This window comes from Macrotis lagotis, chromosome 1, assembly GCF_037893015.1.
Source record: "Macrotis lagotis isolate mMagLag1 chromosome 1, bilby.v1.9.chrom.fasta, whole genome shotgun sequence".
Lineage (NCBI taxonomy): Eukaryota > Metazoa > Chordata > Mammalia > Peramelemorphia > Peramelidae > Macrotis > Macrotis lagotis.
The window spans coordinates 147,398,622-147,424,829 of record NC_133658.1 but is presented as its reverse complement, the minus strand read 5'-3'; the positions used below and the strand labels follow the sequence as shown (position 1 = coordinate 147,424,829).

At 36.8% G+C, this 26,208-nt stretch overlaps 1 protein-coding gene across 11 annotated transcripts in view; it reads right to left on the bottom strand.

Annotated features, from left to right (window-relative positions):
• PSD3 (pleckstrin and Sec7 domain containing 3) overlaps window positions 1-26,208 on the bottom strand; it is a 765,972-nt gene that overhangs the window by 19,304 nt on the left and 720,460 nt on the right. For all 11 annotated transcript variants that reach the window (XM_074209077.1, XM_074209078.1, XM_074209080.1 and 8 more), the window contains 2 exons: window positions 25,076-25,220; window positions 10,218-10,361 (listed from right to left, as the gene is read on the bottom strand). In XM_074209077.1, the coding sequence (XP_074065178.1) occupies window positions 10,218-10,361; window positions 25,076-25,220 (289 nt within the window). The remainder of the gene's footprint in view (window positions 1-10,217; window positions 10,362-25,075; window positions 25,221-26,208) is intronic.

The window sequence follows — 26,208 nt, the reverse complement described above, 5'->3', positions numbered from 1 at the left end:
TTTAGTTTTTTTTTTTTTGTAAGGCAAATGGAGTTAAGTGGCTTGCCCAAGGCCACACAGCTAGGTAATTATTAAGTGTCTGAGACCAGATTTGAACCCAGGTACTCCTGACTCTAAGGCCAGTGCTTTATCCACTATGCCACCTAGCCGCCCTGGCAAAATGTTTTAAAAAGATTTTTCCTTTTTAAAAAATTACCATTTTTAGGGGAACGGCTCAACAAGTTATGTTATATTATCTTTTTTTTTTTTGCAAGGCAAATGGGGTTAAGTGGCTTGCCCAAGGCCACACAGCTAGGTAATTATTAAGCATCTGAGACCGGATTTGAACCCAGGTACTCCTGACTCCAAGACGGGTGCTTTAACCACTATGCCACCTAGCCGCCCCTATGTTATATTATCAATGGAATATTATTAGAGGCATAGTAGAGTGCTAGGCCTAGAGGCAGGGAGAACTGAGTTAAAATCCAGCCTCAAAAACTTTAACTGTGTAAAAGTGGACAAGTCACTAAATGTTCTGTTTGTCTCAACTTTCTGAACTTGTAAAATGAGGATAATGGCAGCACCTACCTCTCAGATTTGTTATGAGGACTAAATGAGTTAATATCTGTAAAAGTACTTAGCATTTTACCTACCACATAGTAGGTATTAATGCTTATTTCCTTTATTGTACTGCCAGAAATGATGAAAAGGGACAGTTTCAGAAAACCCTGGGAGGACCTCACAAGCCATCCCCAATAATACAGATGAAGAAAAACAGCATTGAAAACCTTCAAGAACTCTGATTGACCAAGTTTCCCAGAATGAAGATGAAGCATGCCACCTACCTCCTCACAAAGAGGTGATGGATTCATGTTGAAAAATAAGACATTCTTTTGGATGCGACCATTGCAGAAACTTTTTTTAAACTTGTCTATGCATATTTGTTACAAAAGTTATCATTTTTAAAGAAGAGAGCTTGGAAGGAGAGAAAATAGATTTTTGTTCACTAAAAAGAAATTACATTGTTTCAAAATAGGAAAAAAATACCATTTTTTTAAACATTCATTAAAAAAATTTTTTTGAGTTATAAATTCTCTTACTCCCTTCCATCTCTCCCCTTTCCATTGTGAAGGTAAAAAAATGTAATATCAATTTTATAAAGCATTTTTCATCATGATTCTTTCAGAATTATCTTAGATCACTGTACTGCTAAGAAAAGTTAAGTCATTCACAGTTGATTATCATTACAACATTGCTGTTACTGTGTACAATATTCTCCTGGTTCTACTTACTTCACTTTTGATGAATACTTTTTTTGTAATAAGCTAGTCCACCTTTTCCTTAACTTTTTTTCCCCCACTGATTTCCCTGATATTCTAGAGGAATTCTGTTATTATTTTTTCTAGCTCTATAAAATAATTTTTGGTAATCTGACTGGTTAAAAGTATTAACACCTTTTTAATGAATCTGCAATAAAAAAATACAAAATTTCACACTGAAAGATTAGAACAATTTCAGTGGTGATTCACCAGTAGTTCTAGCTTGGGCGATGTACTCACCTCTTTAGGATTTAGTATCGCCATTTGTAAAAAAGAACAAAAAAAAAAGTGGGCCATGATATATAATGTTTTTTGCATTCTTTTTTAATATTTATTTATTCTCATTTTGTACAAATAATTTTTTAATACATTAATAAAATATTCTTGTTTAAGAGTAAACAAAACACCCCCTATCCCAAAAAATATAGACTTGCTTGAGCGATAAAGTAAAGGGGAGAGAAAAAATTAAAATTAAAAAATAATAGTAATAATTGTAGGTATGGCCAGGTGGCACAGTGGACAGAGCACCAGCCCTGGAGCCAGGAGCACCCAAGCCCATATCTGGCCCCGTACACCCAACTATCACCCAGCCATGTGACATGCAAGCCACCCCAACCCCACTGCCCTGCAAAAACCAAAAAAAGAAAAAAAAAGGCCCAAAATAAAATAAAATAGTAATAATAGTAGGGGCGGTTGGGTGGCGGACAGAGCACTGGCCCTTGAGCCTGGAGCACCTGGGTCCAAATCCAGCCTCAGACACCCAATGGTCACCCTGCTATGCAGCCCCAGGCAGGCCACCCAGCCCCATTTGCCCTGAACCTCCCCCCCAAATAGTAATAATAAAAAATGTGCTTCAGTCTGTGTTCCAACACCACCAGCTCTGTCCCGGGTGGATCACATTCTTTATGATAAATCCATCGCAAAAGTTACTTCCATATTTTTCCACCATTGCCATTGTTGATTGCAACTCCCTCCTTTGGTATTTCTTCACTACTGTGTACTATATTTTCTCTCTCCTTTCACTCTGACTCTACTGTAGGGTCGCTGAGTGGCCCAGCAGACAGATCCCTGGTCCTGGGGCCAAGAGGCCCCTGAGCCCCCCTACCACCCCTTAGGCCCAGCATCCACCTGGCCCTATGGTCCTGGACAGGCCTTCCAATCCCAGCCCCTTGCAAGAAGTAAAAAAGAAAATGTGTTATATCTGACCACTCTCCCCCCACAATGGTCCATCCTTTCCTCCATCATTCACATCCCCACCCCTTCCCCCATCCCCCCCTACTTACTCCAGATGCCTGTACCCATTGTATATATATATATATATATATATATATATATATATATATATATATATATATATGTATGTGCTGTTTCTGCTCCTAGCCACCTCTGATGAGAGTGAAGATTCCCTCATTCCCCTTTGCCTTCCTCGCTTTCACATCATTGCAATAGCTCATTATAATAAAGAAAAATCTTATTATATGAAATATCATAGCCTATTCCTCCTCACCTTTTTCTTTCTCCCATTACATTTCCCTTTTATCTATTGACTCCATTTTTATACCATAATATATCTTCAAATTCAGTTTTCCCCTGTGCTTCATCTATAAAAGCTCCTTCTACCTGCTCTGTTAATTGATATGGTTCACATGAGTATTATCAATGTCATTTTTCTATACAGGAATACATGCGGTTCATCATCATCAAGTCCCTCATATTTTCCCCTTCTCCAATCTCTATGCTTCACCTGAGTCCTGTATTTGAAGACCAAACCTTCTGTTCAGCTCTGGCCATTCCAACAGGAACATTTGAAATTCCCCTGGTTCACTGAAAGTCCATCTTTTTCCCTGGAAGAGGACATTCAATTTGGCTGGGTAGTTGATTCTTGGTTGCATTCTAAGCTCTTTTGCCTTTTTGGTATATTATATTCCAAGTCCTATGAGCTTTTAATGTAGTCACTGCTAAGTCCTGTGAGATCCTGATTGCAGCTCCATGGTATTTGAATTGTGTCATTCTGGCTGCTTGTAATATTTTCTCTTTGACTTGGGAATTCTGGAATTTGGCTATAATATTCTGGGGGTTGGTTTTTTGGGATCTCTTTCTTGGGGGGGAGGAATCGGTGGATTCTCTCCATTTCTATTTTTCCCTCTGCTTCTAGGCTATCAGGGCAATTTTCCTGTAGTAATTCTTTGAAAATGATGTCAAGGCTCTTTTCCTGATCATGACTTTCAGGTATTCCAATAATTTTTAGATTATCTTTCCTAAATCTGTTTTCCATATCAGTTGTTTTTTCAATGGGATGTTTCACATTTTCTTCTAATTTTTCATTCTTTTGGTTTTGAAGTAATGAGTCCTGATTTCTTATAAATTCATCAATCTCCCTGAGTTCTGTTCTTTGTCTGAAGTATTTATTTTCCCTCAAAGTTTTCTTATCTCTTTTTCATCTGGCCAATTTTGCTTTTTAAAGCATTCTTCTCCTCAATAACTTTTTGAACTGTTTTATCCATTTGACCTAAGCTGGATTTTAGCATGCTATTTTCTTCAGCATTTTTTTGGATTTCCTTGACTAGGCTGCTGACTTCATTTTCATGTTTTTCCTGCATCTCTCATTTCTTTTCCCAGTTTTTCTTCTATCTCCCTCATTTGATTTTCAAAGTCTTTTTTGAGCTCTGTCATAGCCTGAGCCCAATTTCTGTTTTTCTTGGAGTCTTTAGATGCAGGAACTTGTGCTTCCTCATCTTCAGACTGAGTGTTTTGAGCCTTCTTGGGCTCACAGGCAAAATACTTCTCAATGATGTTCCTCTTTTTTCTCTGCTTGCTCATTTTCCCAGTCTAAGCCTGTTTTGGGGGTGCTTTCTGAGCTATTGGGAAACTCCCACAAGGGCCTCAGTGTGTGTGAGGCTCTGTCCTCCCTCCTTGTCTGTGAATGACCATATGCGCCCCCCTCTGCCACAGGGCTGAGGTGGGGGGGGGGCCTGCTGTTCTATGGGGGGGCCTAGACTGCAATCAGGATCTGAATGTGGTCAGAGCCCCAGAGTCCTGTTCCAGTCTCTCTTCACTCCCCTCCCTAGGTTCAATGGGCTCATGCCCTGGTGCTCCTGCTTACGGGCTCCCCCTGCTTCTGTTTCCTGGATCTGGACTGCCTTGGCCACTGCTTGCTGTGTGCCCTGAGGGCTGGGCTCCACGTGCTCACTCTGGCAGAGGTCCCCCCGCTGTTCCCCCACTTTGTGCCCGGTGCTTCCCGGGGTGCAGCTCAGGAGACTCCCCCTCTACTGTGAGCTGTGGCTCCCAGCGCCCTGGGGCTGCCTCCGGGAGGCTTGAGTTTATTCCTCTGGTGGCTGCCCCTCCAACCCCAGGGAACAGAGCCTTTCTGTTCTTTGCCAGGTTACCTTGAGTAGGAGAACTGCCTCACTGGGGCCCTCTGTGGGTTTTGTCTCTTGAAAATTTAGTTAGAGTCCTTAGTTTAGAAGTTATATGAGAGAGCGCCTAAGAGATGTTTCTCTCTTGTCACCATGATATATAATTAATCTTAATCTTATTCTTTTCCATATGCTATGGACAGGCAACAAAAGACCATCCTCTCCTGGGGCCAGGAAGCATTTCAAAGCTCCTTTTGACTTCACTATTTGTTCTGCCATATCTCTAACCTCTGCTGCCAACATAAAACAGCCTAGGAGCTCTTTTTATTAGGGTTGCTGACCCTTGAAACAGAAATAAGCCTTATCTTCTACAAGCAATCTGTTTCTCTTGATATCTTCAATACACAATAACAATATTCTGAAGTCTGTTCAATTCTGGGAGGGAAATTGTCCACTTGCATTTCTCCGTTTCAGGAGCAGAGCAGCCTACTTACCAAAGTGCAGCTTAAGAAAGGATGTTTGTAAAATACAACCTTTCATTTTCTTAAGAGGGGCCCCCCTAGCTCAAATTAAAATAGTTAATGGTTGAGTTTGGTGGGAGGGGACTCAGTCTGGCAACTCAAGTGGCACAAGAGGAGAACATCTGTGAAATTATCTATTACAGAAACAATTCAAATTTATATAAGATACTGTACTTCACATTTCCATAGTATGCATTCATTCATCTCACTCCCTGACAGTCCTATGACGTAGTGACTGTTAAGAACATATGATGGAGAAAGGATTGGTCTCTTTCTGTTTGGCCCCAGAGGGCAGAACAATGCAATAGCATGGGTAAAAGTGTAGAAAGGCAGGTTTAATAACAATAACGATAGATCTCATGTGTACACACTGTCCCTAAATGTGCATACTATCGTATTTGGTTATCCCGGTTGATCTCAGTTTGGTTTGACATAAGAAAAACTTCCTAACAAAAATGGATAGGGTTAAAAATGGGAAATTATCAGTTAAACCTCACTCTGTTTACTTTCACTAGTTTCAATATGGAATCTTAGTTCATCAGATCTAATCTGCCAAAGAGCAAAAGGAGCAGTTAATTACAAGAGGGCCAGAAAGATGTTTCAGTTTTACAAAGGAGAAAGCTAAAGCTGAATACAAGATCCCAATTAGTGAAAATAATAACAAATCCTCAGAAGCTGAACTGGCACTGAGAAGCAGTTCTGCAAGATTCTGTTAAATTTTTTATTGAAGATTCATTAAAAAGGTGTAATACTTTTGATCTGTCAGATCACCAAAAATTATTTTATAGAAGCTAGAAAAAATAATAACAAAATTCCTCTAGAATATCAAGGGAATAAGTGAGGGGGGAAAGTTAAGGAAGGTGGCCTAGCTTATTACCAAAAAAAGTAATCATCAAAACAATCTGGTGCTGACCTAAGAAGTGGCTTGATGGATCAGCTGCATTGATTTAGGTACACCATACACAAAAGTAAATGACTATGTAATCTACTATTTTACAAACCAAAAAATAGGTAGGGGTTCCAACCTAAAGGAAATTCTCAGTAAAGATTCAAACAATGTGGTCACTTTATGAAATTCATCGTTCATAATAAGAACAACCTAATTGTGGTGGTTTGTGTATGGTCTTAGTGCTATGATGGGAGACTTTGCACTTGAACTTAAACTTTGAACTTCAAGTTCAAGGTGTTTTCCAGTGCCATATTGGTTCCTCTATGCAATTTCAGTACAAGCTGGTGATAAAATTCACACTACAAAAATACATATCACACTGAAGTTTTTTGGAAATGTACTACCTGGGAAAAGTAGGGTATACCCCTGCAAAGTCTTTGCAGACTATGAGGTAAGAAAGTATGGGAGACCAGAAAATGTAATTGGAGTCTGTATGAAATCTTGACTATCACCACCAACTTTGTAGCTCTGGGTAGGTCAGTTCCATTTTCTGGGTCTAAATTGAACTCCCTGTTCTCTTTGATTTTTAAGAATTCTTGAAAATCTGATAGTTTAGTTTGTAATTATATTAATATCACAAATCTATTACAGAACCTTGAAGAGTTTGATTTCAATTAAACAGAAGATATTCAAATGTAACAGGAAAAATTGTAAAGATTCAAGAGATGAAAATTTTAAGAAGGGTTTGAAAAAAGTAACCAAGACTTGAACCAAGTTCATTTCTGGAAACTAAAATACTGCCTTCTCTTGGATTTCCATTCCTAAGATTCTGTCTTATAGTCTTATAGTCATTTATGGCAACCTGGGGAAAAGTTCTGACCCCTTTGAATCAAAAGCTGAAGGTGAGTGTCTGAGAACCAAGAAGTGTAAAAGATAATTAACACGTGTGAAATCAAAGGAGTCTGAAGTGGCTCAAAAAACCCTTTGGAAGTGTGAAGAATTGTGATTGCTTTTGGTGAACCCCCAGTTCCCAAGGGCAAGCAGGACAACTACTGAAATCTAAGGAATTTTCATTTTTACAAATCTCAGACTTCTCCAAAAGAATGTATGAATGAATGGTCAAGGTCACTGTGTCTTCACAAGAGTTGTCTTCTGGGGTGGCTAGGTTGCACAGTAGCTAGAGCACCGGGCCTGGAGTCAGGAGTCCCTGAGTTCAAATCCAGCCTGAGACACTTAATAATTACCTAGCTGTGTGGCCTTGGGCAAGCCACTTAACCCCATTTGTTGCAAAAATCTAAAAAAGAAAAAAAAAAAGAGTTGTCTTCCTCAGATATCTGGAGAGTAAGGACAGACCTTCTCTTGTTGCTTGGAAAACCTTTCTTGATATACAATTAGCTGTAGACAGCATGGATGTGTTTGCTGCCTAAAATTTTATCACATTAGTTCTTCTGTCCATATGACCAGTGAATGACTTTTCAAACTGAAAAGGAAAGCCTCAAGCTTTGGAGAGCACCTAGAGAAATTATCAATGTGGTAATGGACTGATAATGGTAATGGCATCGAGTACAAAACCAGTGTGGAAAAAAATGATATGTGAATGTATATGTATAAATCTCATAGTTCTTCCCATCTGCAGAGGAATCCCAGGCCCTATTAGATTTCACATACATGCACATTTATGTATGTCTGTGTGCACACACACACGCACACACACACACTCTAGAGTGCTGTAATCTATTTCCTATGATGTAGTTTAACAAATCAAATCTTTATTGATAGAGTAATTAAATCAGAACAGCCAAAGCTTATAAGAGTATAAGACAATGGGGACCAAAATCTATTTCCTAATGCCTGAGTGGTAAAGGACAGAAATATATAAACAGTTCCAAAAAAAATTGCCAATTATAAACAACCATATGGTGGATTAGTTCAATACACTAATAATAAAAGAAATGCAGGTAAAGCAAATCAAGGTTCTACCCCATACATAGAGCAAATTGGCAAACATAGAAAAATCAGAAGAGTCAATGTTGGAAGGGGGGTGGTAGTTATGGTAACACATGGTTGGAAGAGCTATGAATTAATATTAAATATTCTGGAAAACAATCTGCAATTATACTATTAAAAGAACACAAGCATCTATAGCCTCTGGTATATAGATTTTTCTACAGAGCATATTTCATAGCAAGTCAATACTAAAAAAAAAATTCAATTATATAGTAGCATATTTTTATATAAACTAACAACTGTAGATGGCTAAATTGTTGTGGTATATGAATGCAATGGAATAATACTATGCAATTAAACATGTTGAATATGAAAAATATAGAAAAGAAGGGGAAAATTCAGAGAGAGACTGATGTGAAGTCAAAGAAATCCAAAAGGAGTGCAGATGGAGTTTGGGGGGTAGGGATTGGAGAAGAATGCTCAACTAACTTTTTTAGACAGTTTTACTAAATAGATTAAGAGAATGTTTAAGGGTCACTTAATTTTAGCATATTATTTGATAAAATATCTTATACTATTCTTATGGAATATAGATAGGAAGACAAACTCAAAACTGGGTGAACAGCTGGTCTCAGATTAGTGTTTAATAGTTCAATTTCAATAAGGCAAGACTGTCTGCAGTGGCCTATCCTAGGAATTGGGGCTGATCTTGTGCCATTTCTATAGTGTAATAAATGACTCAGATAAAGGTATTGATGACATGATTATCCAATCTGCAGCTGACATAAAGTTGGGAAAGGATAGTTAATACATTGGATGAAGGAGTCAGGATCCAAAAAGGTTTTATAGTTGAGAACAGAAATGTCAAAATGTGGTTCACATCACTCCTGGGTATGGCCTGAACCAGATTAAAATGGAATTGGGAAATATTTAAGAAAAACAAATTTCAAAACCCAATAAAACATAGACACTATTAATATGTGGTTCTCTAAGTCACTCTGGAGTCCACTGATATCCTTATGTATGGTTTAGAGGTCCCCATTTATATGAATTTGACATCATGTTTGAGAGTTCTGAGCTAAATCTAACTTGATGATATTTAACAGGAACAAATGTAAAGTTTAATGAGTAGCAGTGCACATAGAAGAAAGAGTTGACCCTGAATTCAGGACCTGCATCTAAGTTCTAACACATGTGACTTATGTGATCCTAGCTAGGTGACAACCTCCTTAAAAATACAGGAAAATATCTGCTAATTTGTATTTGTAGAGGGTATTTACTTACTTAGAATCCCCTATGATGATTAAATTATGGGTTTGGAACAACTGTACCTCATCCCCAGTGAGATTTTTGCCACTTAGGTTCTGAAAATCAATGCCACAATACCAGATGGTGGGGGGGGGGGGTATGTACCTAAGTAGATTTTTGTTGTTTGAGTTTAAAGGGACTTTAGAGGCTATCTGGTCTGACCTTTGACTTTTACAGAAATGGGTTCAGAAAGGTTGACTAAACTAAGGTTCACATGTAGTGAACTTCATAGATAAGATTTCAAACCAGGCATTCTGATTTTAATATACCACAACTGTGTCTCTGTAGGTGACTCCAATGATCTTCTAACATTGGAATTCTGCTATTCTGAGCCCCTGATATTTCCTTCTGATATTTCCCATGATTGATCTTTTTAGGGAGCAGATATGAAAGCTCTCTACCACCACCCCCCTCATCAATCAGAAAAAAATACAGTCTTTAGTTATGGGATGCTTCCTTGAATGTGCCTTGAATGAAATAATAAATATTTTAGGATAATAAGAAATGAACCATATGGACGAATTACTTACTGGCGAAATTAAAGACAAACATGGGGATCTCTGACATCCGTCAAATTTACCTGACTTCCTCTTTCTTGAAGCTATATATTTCATAATACACATTTTATATACATTTAGGCATATATATATTTATTTATATATGCTTATGAATAAATAATACAAACAATGAGCTTATGGTTTCCCAAACCTATAAGCTCCATAAAGAAACAGAGAGGGATGGTGCAAAAGAAGATGAAGAAGAAGAGGAGAGGGAAAAGAAGGTAGGAAAAGGAAAAAAGTAGAGGAAGAGAGTGAGGGAGAGGATGATGAAGGAGAGAGAGACACAGACAGGCACACACACACACACCTTGGCCTCAAGTGCAATGATCCACCCATACCTCAAACTCCAGATAGTGGTCTTTCAGTTTATATTCATCAATCTCCTTAGCTTTGACTTTCTTATCAGGTGGGTAAGAGCGATGCTCGGCCAACTCTGTGGAAATCTGTTTGAGCTTGCTTTCATGTGACTTTAGTTGTTCATCCTGCAGAAAAAAAAAATATATTCAGCTGTCAGTGTTCAGAGAAAAAAATACAATAAAGGAAAACACAAGAAAGAAACTAAAATTTTACCTGATGGATTCTCTTTTGCTCAAATTAGTCAATGAAAAATGATTTCTGCTCACAGTGCAATCTATCTTTATTTCCTCCCCCTCCTTCTCTGGGCCATGCTTAGCAGGTCTCCTTCCCCAGGTGGGCAACAAATCACCTTTCTCTAAGCAGGCAGTTTTCCTTCACAATTCAAGTATGTCCCACCTTGTAATCATCTCATCAGCATCTGCTCCTCTCTGGCCTGATAATCTTTCTCAGGAATCTCACTTTGAAGCTAAACCAGATGAGCAGCTAATTACCCTTACCCTTCCTGAGGTCAGAGGGTCATCTCCTAATCCTAAACCCCACAAAAATCACATTCCTATTTTATTTATCATAATTACCATTTTATTTCATTATGTCAGTATCTTATTTGCTTCCAAGATTATATTACTTTTTTGTGACTAATACCACTGATAATATAAGGCAGAATATAGGCAAGGAAAGAGGGCAGGAGAAGAACACGGACTTGTTAAGATATTACAATAGAGACAGGGCTTCACAAATTAAAAAAAATAATTAAAAAAACAAACACAAGGAAGATCAGGACTTGTTATATATATATATATATGTACATACACACACACACATACATACATATATATATATATACACACACACATATATATATATATATATATATATATATATATATATATATATCCCTCAAAACACATGATTTATTTTACTCGGAGATGGCTGATATGGTAGGTTTGTAATCAAGAAATATTGGATTCAAATTCTTCCTGTTATACTTAGGAGCTGTGTGATCCTGAGCAAATTACTTTTGGGCCTCAAAAAATTCAAAAGACCTCATCTAATAATTCCTAGATGGAACTACTTAGGTGGAGGTAGTTTTCACATTGAGAGTTCCTTAAGTTAAGCCCAATTCTTTGCATATTTGCACATAATTTTACTTAAAATCACAGAATATTACATATGAAAAGAAGTTCATCTCATCCATTTTCCCTACACTTACAAATAAGGAAAATGAAATAATAAGAAATAAAAGGACCATGTTTATTAAATGGCAAAGGCTGTATATTTGAATCCCAGGTAAATTTCAATGTCATACACTTAAATTGTTGAGACAAAGTCTTGGATGCTACTTTTACAAAAGAATCATATAATCCTAAGAGGAGAAGGAGGTGGACAGAATGCTAGCCCTGGAAAGACATGAGTTCAAATCCAGACTCAGATATCGGCTGTGTGACTTTGGGCACATCGCTAACCTTTGGTTGCCTCAGTTTCCTCATGTGTAAAATGAAGATAGTAACAGTACTTACTTCCCAGGGTTTGTTGTGAGATCAAATGAAATAATAATTGTTAGTACAGTACTTAGGACATAGTACTTGTTCCATAAAAGTTAAGTTATTATTACTATTATCATTATCATTATCATAAAAGAACTTCAGAGACACCAACCCACATCTAAGTAAGAATCCCTTCTATAAAACATTCCTGTCCAGTGGTCATATAACCTTTGTTTCCAGTGACAGGGAAATCACTAGCTAATCACCAGGGAGGCCTTCCCACTCCTGAATAACTCCAACTACTTTCAAGATCTTTGCTTCTGTCAAACTGAAATCTTTCCCTTTAAAATTTCAACCCAATATATCTAATTCTGTCCTGTAGATACAACTAATTCTTTTAACCTTTTGGGAGAAGGAATGTAGAACAATTATGTATAGGCATGATATAAATTCAGTATAAATGTTACATGAGAGAGAAGGTACTAGTAAATATGGGAAGGGACCCAAAAAGGTCTAGGTGGAATTTTAGCTGAAGGAAGCCAGGGAAGTCTGGAAAAGGATATGAAGAAAGACAGTGTTCAAAACATGGGGTACAGTTAAGGAAATAGCTCAGAATAAGAAAATATATGAGGGATAACAAGAAGGTAGGTGGTTCATATATAGTAAAGCATGTGAAGCAAAGTGAAATAATTTCTAATAATAGAAATGTAGGAAAGAGATCAAGTTATAAAGGATTTTAAATGTCAGAAGATTTTTATATTTGTTCTGGGGGTAATAGGGAGCCACTGGAGATCACTGAGCAGTGATGTGACATAGGATGGAGAGATGTGATAGCACGTAATTACAGGAGTTCAAGGGTGAGATGATGAGGATCTGTCCCCAAAAAAGGCTATGTGTAGAGATGTTGTGAAAGCCAGTGAACTATGGTTAGAGGGAAGCTGTTGATTTTAATAGGAGAAAGAGTAGAAGGACAAATGGAGCAATATTTTATGGCAAAGAAAGATGGCTCCATATGGTCTTGCTCTCTTGGGCCATGTGGAGAAGTCTCACCAGCTGGACATGAAGGTTAGCTTCTCAGGTACAGAGAAACCAAGGAGTGGGTAAGAATGATTTCACGATAAGATCAGCTGCACCCCAATTAAATACATTGCTATCTTGGGGGATACAACTCGCTCAATTTTCATTTACTTCGAGGATGTATATCCCTTTTGAAGGAATACTAATAGAGGGATAACTTGCCACAATGTAGTGTGAGGACCTTTAGAGCAGGAATTCTTAACCTGGAATCAATGAACTTAATTTTTTTATAAAAACACTGCAGTATAGTTAGCTTTCTTTAGAATTGTATATATGTCATTTTTTGAGGAGACAAAGGCTCCAGACTGCCAATGGGATAACGCAAAAATGGCTAAGAATCTTTGTTTTAGAGTCCCTTGCACCTTTAAGGTTAAAGTACCTTGGCAGTCAAGAGATTGTAGGACTCCTTTTTAAAGTTTATGGGCATTAGAAGGCATAAGCTATAGGATGGAAGGTAGAGGAAAATGAAAAGGGACTGAAGAGAAGAGGCAGAGGAGAGAAAGGTAGACACAGGTCTTTAGAAAGTCTCCAATTTAAAAGGATTATAAGATAAAAAAAGGAAGGGGAGAAAGGTTCAGGCAAAAAGAAGAGAGGGAAAAGAGTCTAGAGGAGAAGGGAAGAATACACCAAGACCAGGGATCACTCACACCTATACCAGGCTATACAGATCTTTCAAAAATCTCTAATAAAAAAAATAATGAAAAATGCCACCACATTCACAGTCAGAGGGAGTGGGTAGTGTACAGAACAGTACCCCTGGAAGTCAGTCTCATCTCCTCCTTATATAAAACATGATGTGGCCCACAGTGAATCAGCAGGTTAGCAGAACCTACAGATGTTATAAACAAAAATAAGGATGTAGGAGGAGAGGGGGAGAAGACAGGGAGGGAGGGAGGCAGGAAGAGAGAGGGAAAGAGAGAGAGTGAGCGAGAAGGAAGGAGACAGAGACAGAGAGAGAAATAAAGAGGAAAAGAGAAGATCAAGAGGGAGAGAGGGTAGAAAGAGAGCTAACACAATTAGGAGTTTCAGTTTCCTCATATGTAAAATAAGGGAAATGGAAAATAGCTGAGGTCCCTTTCAAATGTAGACGCTAATGCTCTTTTTTTTTCAAATTTATTTAAGGCAATGGGGTTAAGTGACTTGTCCAAGGTCACACAGCTAGAAAATCAAGTGTCTGAGGCTGGATTTGAACTCAGGTCCTCCTGACTCCAGGGCCAATGCTCCATCTACTGGTGCCACTTAGCTGCCCTGAGGCTAATGCTCTGAAGAGTGAGGTGCTTGAAACAAGAAAGACCCCTATGAGTCAAAACAAAGATGTTCAAGAGTCAATATTACTTGGGTTCAGTCACAGCTTGTACAACTGGGTCAAGAGACTTATTCTCTCAAAACTCTAGGGAGCTCTAACATTAAGTCAAGGTGAAGGTGCCTCCTCCAAAGAAATCATAGGTCCAGTTCCATCTCATGAGTCAGAAACCTTGTCTCCAAGGTTATTTTGCTCAACATATACCCATAATGAGATGTCTGTTAAATCAGGAGTGTCAAACTCACAGTACCAATTCAGATAAAAATGCAATTGGAAGATGTATAACAAAACAAATATGTAATATAATATAAAAATGTTGATTTACGGTTATATACTGCCCACTGGGATCCGTTAATATTTGGGTTTGTCATCTCTGTGCTAAACAATACTTTCAGTCAATTTGGGCACTCTAAATAAAAAAGCAGTATCTAAATTTTGGAAAAGAAAAAATTGATTTTCCTTCCTTGATCTTGGGAAAACATTTTGTTAGATCTCTTGGACTTTGAGCAAATTCTGTTTTGCATCAGTCACAACCTATCATTGTTGGAATTTAGGGTCTGCTACACTGGTTTAAATTGCATAATTATTGCATGTTACTGCTGTGGTTTAATCATGTTTAAATTTTCAAGATCCCTTTGAGGATTATACTAGAGTGGTTTGCCATTTCTTTCTCCAGCTCATTTTTACAGATGAGAAAAAGAAGACAAATAAGGTTAAGTGTCTTGCCCATGATCACTAGCAAGTGTCTGAGGTCACAGTGAACTCAGGTCTTCCCAACTCCAGGCCCAGAGCTCTATCCACTGACCTACATAGCTGCTTCCAATTATTGCACAGTTATTGTTAAGTATTCAGAAAGAAGGTACTAGTAAATATGGGACCTGGAAAGGTCTCTTGTAGAAAGTGAAATTTAAGTTGAAGGAAGCCAGGGAGGCCTGGAAAAAGATATGAGGAAAGACAGTATTCAAAACATGGGGAAAAATGCCCAGAGTAAAGAAATTTATGAAGGATAGCAAGTAGGTGTTCACATATAGTATGAGGGCAAGAACCATGTCATAATTATGATCATAAAATTGATAAAATATTCTTGGCATGCTAATAATGGTTATCAATAATTTAATAGATAAACAATGATATTATTAATAATAAAATTCATGCCAGAATTATTGTTTTAGGAGGTAACTGGATAGTACAGCAGGTGAAGAAGACAGAATCAAGAAGCACCTAAGGTTGTCTTTAGGATCATATTAGGCATGGAAATTGAGTTGGAAGGGAACTCTGAAGGCATCTAGTTCAATCCATTTATTTTTACAAATGTGCAAAGTGAGGACTGGGGCAATTAAAAGTGATTTGCTAAAGTTTTTATAACTTGTAAATATCAAAAGTGGGATTTGAACTCAGCTTCCCTGACTCCAGACCCAGTGTTCATTCCCCTATGCCCTATTATTACCTTGATATCTGTAGAGTAACGTAACCCATATCAAAGGATGACTAATAAAGTCCCCTACAACTATTTTTTACTGCATCCAAACTTCGACTTGACTTTTCAAGCCTTTCTATCAGTGCATCCAGAGGAGCAGCCCTCATTTCTTACTACTCCCCAACACCCACCCTCTGTTCTAATCCATCCAGTTCTTGACCTCATTTCGTCTCCTTCTGCCAACAATGCCTACTCTTGGCTCTCACTCATTTCTGTCTCCTGTGAAATACTGGAGCACTTTAGAGTCTTGACAACAGAATTTAATGTTCAATTATATTCTAACTATCCCACATGCCTTCAAATTCACATCCTCCTCAATTTTCTCTTTAATGATACAGCTCAAGGACTATTTTCTGCTTGAAATTTTTCCTGATTCCCCTCAATTTCTAAGGCTACCTCTCCCAGGCTATATTGCATTTAACTACTTTATATATATGCATACTTATTGACTTTCTATTTATGCTGTGCATATTTACATAGGTAAATAAGTTTCTAGTGAGTAGGGAGTGTTTCACTCTTTGTACTTAATATCTCAAGGCCACATTCTTTGTACTTAATAACCCAAGGTCACTCTCATTACTTTATGGAACTCTTAAGATCAAGTCAAGGTGGAGGTGCCAATTTGCATCTTTTCCTCCAAAGAAATCAAAAGTACAGTTCTATCTCATAAGTCAGAAACTTTGTCTTCAAGGTTCTTTTATTCAGTGTATAAACATGAATTGTATACATCATAGGCAGGATTTAAATCCAGGTCCTCTGACTCCAGAACTCCAACCTTGGTAGCTATTGATGTTCTTAAACACATCACTAGCACAATGCTGGAACATGGGAGGCACTTTAAAAAATAGTTTGTTGACTGAGTCAGGTAGGTTTATATTGTCTTTCCTAATCTCCTTCAGGACAGTGATATGGACTTTTATTTCTCCTGCACATCCTCCCCCTCTCTGCTAGGCACTAGTATAGAACTAGGCAAAGAACAGGTGCCCAATAAATTAGTATTCATTAGTTAAATGATGTGAAGGTGACAAAGTAGATAGTGTTTTAGGCCTGGAGCCAGGAGGACTCATCCTCTGATTTCAAAGACATTTTCAGACACTTAATAGCTGTGTGACCCTGGGCCAGTCACTTGACTTGATCCTATTTGCCTCAGTTTCCTCATTTATAAAATGAGGAGAAGGAAATCACAAATCACTCCAATGACAAAACCCCCAAAGGGCTCAGAAAGAGCCAGATGTAACTGAAACAAGTAAACAACAGCACCAAGATGACAAGAGTATGAAAACAAAAGGAAAGGCATGGTCAACTTCTAAGTCCCTGCCCCTTTGTGCTACTTAAAGTCAAGTTAGAATACTGAAGATTGAGCAGCTAGGTGGTGTAGTGGATAGAGCACCAGCCCTGGAGTCAGGAGGACCTCAGTTCAAATCTGACCTCAGACCCTTAATAATGACCTAGCTGTGTGGCCTTGTCTTGCCAAAAAACCTAAAAAAAAAAAAAAAAAAGAATACTGAAGATGATGAAAAATTAGACAATAGTATATATGCCCCATGAGGATAGGGACACACACACACACACACACACACACACAATTATATCCTTATAATAGCGCCTTGTACAGAGGTATTTAATTTATGAAAAATAACAATAATTTTAAAAGTATAATTAAAAAAACTTAGAATCTTGCTGGATTAAGATGACATAACAGATCCAAGATGGATCTATTTTCAAGAAAATATGTGGGGATTTTTATTGCTACAAGTACCACTAGAATGATCTTGGCCCAGCGTGTTTGATCGTTTACTTTGTAGTGTTGTTTGTATACTGCTCAAGGACAAGGCTCCTGCAAAATTCTGCTATAAAATATCAAAGACAATTAGTTAAGAGACTCACCCATCTAATACCCGCTCCTCATTACTTCCCTCTGAAAATAGAAGGGAAATTCTATCTTTTTTTAAGAGAAAGCAACATTTTCTTCACAAAATAGTTTGCTATATTAAGGAGGATTAAGATCACTTCTCCATACACATGCATACAAATACATTCAGGCACTATCACATAATGTAATCTGTACATTTGTACATCTGTACAGCTCTCATCATTAGAGGAATGATTTTTTTAAAAATCCATTAAAGAGAACCACTTATGGAGCCCAAATTCTATGAAAACTCAAATAATAATAAATCTATAAACCTCTAAGTTCACAACAGTGAATATTGCTATCCCTATATAACAGATGAAGAAAACATAGGGTTCAAAAAGCTAAGGGTCTATAAGGTCACATGGCTACTAAGTGTCAGATGCAAGATTCCATCTCAAGTCTTCTAAGACTAGGGCACTTGCTATCACCCCATAAAAGTATCTACAGCCCAAATACGGGAGTAGAAAGAACTGTTAATACTTCGAAATGAAATTTTCTTCCTCCTAGAAAAAGAAAAATGTGCTTTGGCACAAAACAACTAAAGAGGGTGAATCCTCCTACACGGCAAAGTTGTTCAGGAAGAAATATTACATTCTGAACTGAGTTGCACTGATGATCATATTTAATAATTAAGGCTAATATGTTTTGGATAGAAGACAAAAATAAATTAAAGCCAGGAAATGACAGAGCAGATGAATACTTGTTTTGAGAAGTACGCTTTTAAAAAGCTGAACATTTAATTTTTCCTTAATTATAATTTGATTTTTTTTTCAGCAGGGCAATTAATGATTCTGTGCTTTTATGCCACAAATTATAATCAAGAGTGCACTCAGTATATCTGGAGTTTAGGGAAGCCTGAGTCAGGTATGGGGGGGGGTAGGAAATGATCCAGATTACAGAATTGGGTTGGGAGGTCAGACCAAAAGGAAATGAGATAAAGGCTGATGCAATCAATAGCACATCTGGAAGATTATCAAAGGCAGCAATGATTAAGTCTGTGTGGCAACTTCAAGACTACCCACCAATAACTGACATCTCATTCTTCCACTTTTGGTTATAAAGTAACTGGCTCTTTTCCTCATCCCCATCCATTTCTAGATCATTATCATTTGTCACTGTAGTCTTGCATCAATCTTTATGGTACACATCTAAGAAATCACCTCTTTTCTATAGATGTTGATTATAAGACACCAAGACGAAGGTCATCTTACTTTGATTCTACTTTCTGGGAATAAAACCGAAGGATCTATTTTTTATCCCTTTCTACAGAAATCAAAGAAAGTAGCAAATTCTCTAAGATGTAATGCATGAGACTTGTTGCTGAGTTCTTTTAACTTCCCTCCAAGATCTTTCCTTTGTTAGATTACTTACATAAATTACACCTGATTATCTGTTTTTTCCTCTCAGTAACACTATAAAGGAGCCTTAATTGCATGGGCGGGGTAGATATTATAAAGAAGATATATAAGATCACTATAAGATGATTAAGATAATGTTATTGATCAAAGAAAACTATGGAATAGTCATCCAGGCAACACTGGGAAAAAGCAGCCCTTCTCATGGGTAAAAACAGCAATTTCACTTCCTTTCTTCTTTCACCTTTCTCAAAAAGTAGTAACTACTTGGATGTGATGGTACATAACTATAATTTCTTTTACCAGGGAGGGTGATACTGCCAGAAACCCAGGAACTCCAAGTTCTGAGCTCAAGGGGGTGGAGCTAACTAGGTGGAGCCCTAAGTCTTGGACCAATATGGTAAGTCCCTTGGCAGGATAGAGAAGAAGAGTGAGGAGGGTGTGTGAAAGGTGGGCAGGATGGCTGAGGTAACAAAAGTCAGAAATGGAACAATCAAATCCAGTTGCTAGTAAGATGAAGCCCTTGAATAACCACTATACACTTCTAGTTTGAATGAGACAGGGAAACTGAATATTAGAAAATAAAAGTAACAATTACTCTAGTCAGCTAAAATTGCTTCTTCCATTATGCTTTTCCAGTCTGTGTATTCCTTATGCTAAACACAGGATTCCCTGAAAGTCTTAATGCAGTTTTAAACTTTTTTGGATATTATGCATGAAGAAAATTTGGAGGCTTTTACAAAAATTTTCCATATCAATAGGAGAAAAACATACTAATAATGCAAGAGGGGAAAAAATTTAACAGTATAAACTGAAATACAACAAACATCAATAACAGCAATCAAGATTAGAAAAATTCATTCAGTTCACAATTTCATTTAGAATTCTCATAAAGGGGCAGGGCAAATTAGAGGGGGCAAATACAACAAGATGAGGGCAGGACTACAGGAGATAGACACAGGAGGTAGATTAATTGTAAACTTCTCTTAAATTCTTATCAAAAACATCACCCTGGGAGGAATAAGTCATATACTTTATTCCTACTAGGTAAAGTTTCATTCACATCAGAAAGAGAATTAAAAAAAAAATCTCTAGATAAATGGTTGCTATAATTTTTCTTCACTAATGCATTTCAGTGTTTGGTATGGTTTGTTCTAGGAGTAAGAAGGAAACTCTTCTTAATATCTAACTTAGATCCCTCCTGCTATGGTTGATAAACATTATTTTATTTTTTTACCCTTTAATGGTAAGATAAAACAGATATTAACCAATTGAGATTTGGTAAGAAGGAATAGGGTGGTCAAGAACATTTCTATCCCATAGCATTTTGTTGCTGTTCAGTCATATCTGACTCTTTTTTGATCCCATTTAGGGTTTACTTAAATATACTGAAGTGGTTTGCCATTTCCTTCCCCAGATCATTTTATAGATGAAGAAACTGAGACAAAGAAGCTTAAATGACTTATCCAGGATCACACAAGTAGTAAATGTCTGAGGTCATATTTGAACTCAGGAAAATGAATCTTCGTGACTCTAGGCCTAGAACTCTACCCACTGTGCCATTAAGCTGCTCAGAGACTACTATTCAAACCAATCAAATCTAGCTATGAAATACAGGGGCACAAAAGTAGCAAGTGAACCAGGTCTCTGTATGAGAAGCAGCATGGAACACAAGTGTGGAATTTCTTTTAAATAAAGACTTCAGAACTAATGTAAATCTAAGAAAAAGTCACAATCTGTGCTAGGCTTTGCAAATAGTAATTAGTCACAAACTCAACATGGCTGTGGTTTTGTTTTTGTTTTTTTTTAAATACACATATTATATAAAAGGGCGTCATCTTTTCTGGCAGAAGGAGGTCATACAAACTCACACATATGTCATTAAGTTCTCCTTGTCCCCTCTTCTGCATGTGGAACAAAAACAGTTCCTTCATATTCTACTATTGTGCCAAAGAAAAGAATTAAGAAGATCAGTCTTGGAAACCAACTAATGGATGATGAAGACATGAAGGTTTGGCATGTAGGAGGCAACAGAAATGCCATCTGTGAGAAGGAAAGAGATAAAGCCAAAAGAAAGGAAGAATAAGAAGCAATGGCAGAAGAGTTTAGGAATGCATCATGAAATTTTAGAGTTGGAAAGGAGCTATTAGATCAATCCACTGCTGAACAAGTCAATCAACACATCTGACAAGTGGTCATCCAATCTTCTTTTGCAGATCTCCAATGAAGAGAGTGCCCATCACCTTATTGAAGCAGACCATTCTGCTTTTTAATAATAGCTCTAATTATTAGGAGAGGTAGCTAGAAGTGGATAGAGAGTCAGGATAGAGAGCTATCTTGTGAGTTAAAATCTGATCTCAGACATCTATAAATTATGTGACCCTGGGCAAGTCATTAAACTCTATTTGTCTCAGTTTCCTCATCTATTTAATGAGCTGGAGAAGGAAATGATAATCCCCTTTAGTATCTTTACACACAAAATCCAAATGGGGTCATGAAGACACAACTAAACAACAACATGCTTTCTTTATTTATATATATGAGTTTGATTTTTAACATTCAATTTACTGGATTTGGTTCAATCTTCTAGCCTGTCAAAAACATTTTGAATCTTAATTCTAGAAAGTTGTTTTTTTAAAAACAAATACAAAATAAAATCCCATTCATCTAGACTCCAAACAAGTAGAATCTTTAATTACGTACATTTGGAGATGAATACTGATATTCATAAAAATGACCTAAGATGTTGAAATTACTTCTTAATTATCAATACTATAAATACATCAAATTGTAGAGTTTCTCAATTGGATTTTTATATTCTTATTAGGTAAAAATAATAAACCATGTAAAGTATAATCATTTTGATCCTGAAGGCTGAATTAACTAGAATTCCCCAATCATTCTAGATGACCAGTGTTTTACTATCTATAAAGAAAAGCAAAATATGAGGAGGAATTAATATATGAAGAAACTTTACAAAATGATGACTGAGAATATACATATTTAAAAACTGACTCAGCAAAAACGGGGAGCAACATATGAGTAACTTCTGGAGTCAACAGTAATCTTCCTCCTTTGTTTAGTCAAAGTTGATTCTCTTGTTCTCAAGTGACCAACCTAATCCATCACTAATTATATTACCTCCATTTTTAACTTACTCTTAATTCCTGGATGACTTAAATAAAGTTAAGATGAGAAACTGATCATTTTTTTAGGTTTTTTTTTTTTGTTTTTGTTTTGGCAAGGCAATGGAGTTAAGTGGTTTGACCAAGGCCACACAGCTAGGTAATTATTAAGTGTCTGAGACCAGATTTGAACCCAGGTACTACTGATTCCAGGGCCTGAAACTGATCATTTTTATCAATGAGATCTTAAATGAAATTTATGATACGAAAACATTGAAATAGAAGCCACAGCACAAAAAAAGTCCCATGAACAAAATCTTTTCACATTCCCAATGTTTGCAGGATGGCTGCCCTGAAAGGGCACTGGCTTAGATCATAAAGGAACACTAGCAGTGACTCAATTGAATAGAATGCTCTAAATAATGTGTTGCTAAGCACCCCCCACCCCCCAACCACACACACACACAGACAATAAAATTCAATCTCTTACATGCAATGGTAGGTAACCAGGGTGTTCTGATTACCTGGGTAATAAAGTTCTCATAAAGGGACTGACTGCCAACAAAATACACATGCCCCTAAAACCCAACTGAATATAATGAAATCTTTAATGACAGAAAACATGTTTCAGCATCTTTTATTATCAGAGCGTTTTCATTATAATCCTTGTCTTCATTATTATTCTATCTCCCCACAGTACCCACTCTATTACTATGCACATAGTAGGTACTTACAACTTCAAAATTTAATGGCAAAATTCAATGGCACATCAAAGACCATTAAATGTAGGAAGAATACCCTGTTCAATAGTTCAACAAGTGGCCAAACAAAGAAAAGCTCATTCTTTTGAAGGACTCGACTCTTGCTACCCAGGACTCTTATAGCATCCCATTTTCCTTTTGAATAAATTCTCTTCATTGGGAAATTTTTCCTTCAAATACACTGACATAATTCTCTCTACAACTTCCACACATTGTTCTCACTGTTTTGCTATGGGACAAAACAGAAAAAAGTCAAATTCTTTTTCTGTATGACAGTCTTCAAATACAAAGGATCATAGGATCCATATATCCCTTGTTATTGGCCAATTGTGTTCTACTCTTCATTATCCCATGGATCATATTGTTCATGGGATTTTTCTTGGCAAAGACCTGGGATGGTCTGACATTTCCTTTTCTAATGGAATAAGGAAAATGGAGATTAAGTGTCTCTTCTAGAGTCACACAGCTAATAAGTCTCTGAGGTTAGATTTGAATTCAGTTCTTCTTGACTCCAACTCCCCTCACTCTATCCACAAAGCCACCTATCTCCTAGGCAAACATAATTTAAGTAATTTTCCCAAGAGCACACAGCTGGTACAGGCCAGAGCCCGAATTTTTTGAATCTTAGGTCTAGTCTTTTTCAGATGAATATTCCCAGGTTCTTCAATTTATTATCATAAAATAATGTTCATGAGATTGGGATGTGCAGCTAAGTTCTGATAAATGTGAATAATCAATCTCTTGACATGGTTCCATGTATTTGAAATTGCACTATTTGAAGTTACAACAATATAAAAGATGCCAAATGGTTCCAGATCAGTGGAAATATCAAGTGCTAATTCAAATAAAGTAATCACTTCAGGGGATTAATTATTTCTATTAATTGGTATCTAGTCCTAGATCTGAGACTCAAAATTTCAGTTTTGTTTATTCTCTATCTGACCATGATACATTATAGTCCCCCTTTTTTTTCCTGTTAGCTTATCTGTAAATTGAGGGGATTATTCTCCTTCCATGATCTCTTATCAGTCTAATTTATGATTCCTGTTGGGGGGGTTGGTAAGATATTTTCTTACCAAATTACCATCATAATTCTGTGATCTTATGATCAATATTTTGAACAACTTCTTCTTGATATTCTCCAGTATATCAATATTCTTCCTAGCCCCCCCCCCCAGTTATTAATGGACTCCTTCCCAAACTACCTTGTATTTAACTACTTTGTAAGTAATTGTATTTATTTAATTTGGGAGGGAGGGCCTTTATGTATCTGGTATATTAGCACAGTGTCTGAGACACAGTAGATGGCTTAATAAATACTTGGTGATTGACTTCAGGTTTATGCCATATATTTTAATATTTACTTGACTCCCACATTTGAATGTAAGCTCCTTCTAAGTAATGATCAGTTCATTTTTTTTATACTTGTTAGCAATTCTGTTGCTAACAGACCCAACAGATAATCAACATTAAATACTTGTTGACTGACTGATAATGAACTGCTATCATCAGCACAATGTTATCATTTGGGCTCCTGGAAACATTTTTATGTAAAAAAAGGGGCCTTTCTATTCAATAAGGTTGGAAACTACTGCTGTGTATAGAAGATAACACCACCTGGCATCTGCCTTATTTAATATAGTAATGTTATTGTCCATTTCTGTTTCCTAACACATTATTTAGCTTTATTATTGCAATTTTGAAAAGTATATGGCTAATACAAATGTATTAATTGGATTGCTTTCTACATTGTGGAGGTGACCTTGAGTTAACACCTGCTAGGCCAAAGAAACAGCAGCTAGTAAGATAGTAATAAATATGGTGATGGACTATTGCCCAATGGTCAACCTAGTTCAGTGAAATAACATTCATTATCAGAACATTGGATACTGGGTAATGAATTTTTTTGGCCATGGCTGTTTATGAAGCCATCTAATTAAGTTCTATGATTTGCAGTAGGGCAGAGATTGTCCACATCAATAAAATGGAATATAGATAGGTCCATTTAAAGTAAATAACAAATCCTGTGAAGTGTTCACATTATTTGAATTTGCATTGTATATTCTCAAAACAATTACCATAGCTTATATTATATCTTCTAATAGCATAAATTTGAATACTGAGACAACTTCTTAGAATTTGTTAATCATTAATCAAGACCAAGTTGTGCTGAATGAAGACTAACAACACTTTCTTTTCAAGGCATATAAGACATTTATTTTTTAATTTGGTTGCAGAAAAGATCAATATTGAATACTCAAAACGGTTGAATTTTCCAGTCACAAAGAACATCTAAAAGACAACTCTTACTTCCTCCAAGAAGTGTTATTTATTTTACCTACCTGTGACAATTTTGTAGTTGTAGCTGGAAGAAGCGGACGACTGAATTTCTTCTGGGAGCCAATGGCTGCAGGAAATGGGGGTGCTGAAAACACAGCTGCCACACAATTAATTCTGTTTATCCATGCTTCCATTTCCTCTGGGCTCCTGTGAAGAATGGAAGACATTTTAGTTTATTTCTAAAATTGATGTGCTTCAACTCCTGCTTCATTCTCATTTGTGACTAAGTATGTGGCTTAAAAAACAATTCACACTGATCTTGACTCTTTGGAATGTCATTATTCGTCTATGGATATCTTTCAACCTTGTCTAGCTTATTTCATTTTAGTAAAATGCTGTAGAGAGAAATTGCTTCCTCTCATTCCCTCTACTCTTTCGGTGTCCCAAATCTTTGGTTATACCTCCTTCTGTATAATTGAGGTTCTTTACCTAGCATTTGTGAAATGAAATTTTTTTTAAAAAAAGAAACATTTTGATAACTATATTCAAATAATTGGTTTATTTTGCAATCCTAAATATTGTTTTATTCATTTAAAACATTATTTTGAGAAGGAATCTCCAGATTTTCCTGCCAAAGAGTGCCATGACACAAAAGATATAATCCTCTCTATTATTCTAAGGCATTCAAACTGCTATTTCTTAGATTCCAAAAAATCCTCTGGAAAGCAATAATCCTTCTTCCCCAAAGTTACCTTCTTCCCCAAAGTTAGAAATCTTCAATCTTTGCTAGTTAAATCCCATCAGCCTCAAGAAAATGATGCTCTGGTAGAGCTCTCATAGGTCTAATCCCCCAAACAGCTGCCAATCTATTAGACATCTTGAACAGGATTTCCCAAAGACATCTCAACACTTGGGCAGTCCAAAGAAATCTTAAACCCCCACATGCTCATAACAGAACTCATTATCTTTCTCCCCAAATCAATTATTCTTCTAAATTTCCCTATTACTGTCAAGAAAACCACTATCTTTCTATTCACACCCCCCCCCGACTCAAACTCCATCATTCCTCATTCTCACCCACCACCATTTCTAATCAGTTGCCAAATTTCATCATTTTCTATCTCTATGGCATTTCTCTTATGCATTCCCCTCCTCTCCACTCACAAAGGCAGGACCATATTTTTGGTCTTCATCA